Below are 2984 nucleotides of genomic sequence, written 5' to 3'. Positions count from 1 at the left end.
TTGTTGATGTTGAATGTGCCACGTGGCGTTGCATCTGCCACTGCTTTATCTTTCCATGGAGCTTGGTCGGTGTGGAATTCCGGCGCCCTCCTTTTCTCTCAACCGGCCTTTGCTTCTCTCTCACTAGCTTCTTCTTCTTCTTCAAGTTTATTCTCCGCACACTTGCAGAGTATTTCGATCCTCAGAGATTGCACTTAATTGGTTCAGCTCTCTAGCTACCAAATTTACTAGGCAAATTCAACCACGCAAAACAAAACTACTTTTATATATTCTTCGTCATCATCACTGTGATAGTCAATCACCAGAAACTGCAGGTTGATCAGGAACAAGAACCAGCAGAGAGGATTTTGCTTCATGTAAGTTGGTTCAATTCTAATCAAGTAGTTATACCATCACCGCATGCAATTTAGTTTTTTGCAGTTCATAGCCCTTAGAACACACATTTCTTTTTGTTCTGCAGCAAGAAATATTTTTCTTGCTTATCTGCAGCTGAGAAATGGGAACTAGGGAAGTAAAATACTTAGTCAAATACTAATTTTGTAGAATAAATTATACATCTTCGAGGCTCTTTGATCTCCTTTCATTTTAAGTTGTAGTGGTTATATATATGAAACATTAATATAGCACCGATCTCCCACTTTGAATTAGTTTCATGGATCTGTATATCATCGTAGCACACAATCACACATATATTCTTTGATCGTTTTTTTCACTTGCCTTTGGTTTTTCTTTTCGGATATAGGGGATCGAAGATGGAGGAGAAGTATATATCATGAAGTAAGAAAGAGATCGATACCGGAAATCAAGTTTTCTTGAGCTGAAATGGTAAGTTTCCCAATAGTGAACCAATGACGAGAGAGTACACATAAGATGATTAGGAGTCCCAATACTAATGAAGCAGATGTACAAGCACCAGCAGGAAACTCAAGTGCTCAAAATGAAGCTGGAAAGACCTCAAAATTAGCTTTGTCATCATCAACTTCTCGTTCAAGTACTTCAGCAACAGTAGCACCATGGATGAGGTTAAGTAAAGATCCAAGGATTGTACGCGTATCGCGTGCTTTTGGAGGAAAGGACAGGCATAGCAAAGTTTGCACTGTGAGAGGGTTGCGAGATCGGCGTGTGAGGCTTTCGGTACCTACTGCGATTCAGTTGTATGATCTTCAAGATAGGCTTGGCCTTAACCAGCCTAGCAAAGTTGTCGATTGGTTGCTTGACGCGGCCAAGGATGATATCGACCAACTTCCACCTCTTCCAATGATGCCTCCTGCTCCCGGGAGCTATGGCGGTGGTGGCCTAGGCCTAATGAATCATCAGTCGCTCCTGAATATTACTCCATCATCTCTTGATCAAAACATTGGAGATCATCAAGGGTTTAGAACCAATATTTGGAGATCGACAAATGATGGTGAAGAAGATCAAGAAAACGATAAAGATGGGGAAGAATCAGACGAAGATGATCATGGAAAACAAGAAGGGAATGTGGTTGATCACGGTTCATCATCATCAAACAACTTCTTGATGACCAGAACTAGTACTACTACCAATCATCCATTGTTCTTTCCAGGTCTTCTGAACAATAGTAATGCCATGCCTAATTACAGTTTTCACAATTGGGATCAGAACCAGTCTTCAAATTTTCCCCTATCTCATCAGTTGGGTAGCCATGGATTCACAGCTCACAATTTCAACGTGGCCTCCTTGCCTTCCACATTGTCTTTATCAACTGGAACAACGCAATCTTATTTTCCTTCGCATGCTACCACGGATGCAGCAGATCACCAGATCGATATTCCGAGACAGTTCGACCACCACATGCAGAATTCTCATCATCAAAACCTCTTGGCCAGTTCTGTATACCCTAGCCAGCAGTCTATGCAGAGAGCAACGCCTCAAAATTTGATGAGTATGATCACAAAGCTTGCTCATTCTTCTCAGCCAAATAAAGACCAGAAGCCTCCTTCTAGGTGATACAGCAAGCTGCTACATATATAGCATATAGGCGATGCTAGTCCAAGAGTGTACTCATGAGAAGTACTAATGACATTTCCTATAGCTTCAACTATTAGAAATAAAGTATGCATTCATGTCTCTTGCACCTTTAAACGGAGACGGAGAGCTGGTGGGCTGGCCAAGGTACAGATCAATCTCTAAAGGAAATTAACCTTCATCTCGGGTTTCGGATAAGTTTAGATTGATTTGAGATTTGATTACGTATTATGTTTTGTCTTCTTAGTTTTGCTTTGCAAATAGGCATATGTTTATGTGCTATTCAGCAAGATTGTGAGTGAGCTTATATAAGGACATGCAGTTTTCTACCTTAAACATTCAAAGCATTGCTTGCTACATATGAATATTCATTTTGCAGATTTGTGTGACTACTCGTTAGCTACTTGATCCATTGTTGGCCAATATACTTTTTTCAGCAATCTAAACAATAAGGGTATAGTACATAGTTGTTTAACATGGTATCAAAGTTGTGTATTAAGTCGATCTATCATTGTGTGAGTTAGCACATCAAAGTTTGCCTCTACAATTCAGTAGTTATTGATGTGTATAACAGTACGTGTTGTTCAGTGCCCCATTGACCATAATGTTCTTCCGTGAATGCTATGTCTTTGAAGAACACTAATTCGCTAAAGTAGCTTAAATAGCGTGCGTGTTTATATATGTAATTTCAGTTTTGGATGTATGTACGTCTTTCTATTAAAATGAAAATGAAAAATCTATGGTTGCATAAGCTTCATTAGCACTTGCAGTTGCAAGAAAGTATGATTCAACTGAAACCCTAGAAACTGACTAAGAGAGATGCAGATAGTTTTCATTTAAAAGACGGTTAATTACATGAATATATGATTATATATATGTTGATCTAGTAGAAGCACGTATATATTTGTACATGTACATAAACATACAGAGAGAGAGAGAGAGAGAGAGAGAGAGAGAGAGAGAGAGAGAGGTAGTAGTAGTAGTAGTTAGTAGTA

The 2984-nt window shown here is 39.2% G+C and overlaps 1 protein-coding gene across 1 annotated transcript; it reads left to right on the top strand.

The window, feature by feature from the left end:
* LOC101292524 (transcription factor TCP13-like) lies at nt 1–2124 on the top strand. Its single transcript, XM_004304175.1, has 2 exons — nt 1–356; nt 743–2124. The coding sequence occupies exon 2, from the start codon at nt 871–873 to the stop codon at nt 1969–1971; it is 1101 nt and encodes a 366-aa protein (XP_004304223.1). The 5' UTR covers nt 1–356; nt 743–870; the 3' UTR covers nt 1972–2124.
* Nucleotides 2125–2984: the final 860 nt, after the last annotated feature.

The sequence above is a fragment of the Fragaria vesca genome, linkage group LG6 (assembly GCF_000184155.1).
Source record: "Fragaria vesca subsp. vesca linkage group LG6, FraVesHawaii_1.0, whole genome shotgun sequence".
Lineage (NCBI taxonomy): Eukaryota > Viridiplantae > Streptophyta > Magnoliopsida > Rosales > Rosaceae > Fragaria > Fragaria vesca.
Note: the sequence above shows the minus strand (reverse complement) of the source record. Positions and strands in the feature narration are given on the sequence as shown.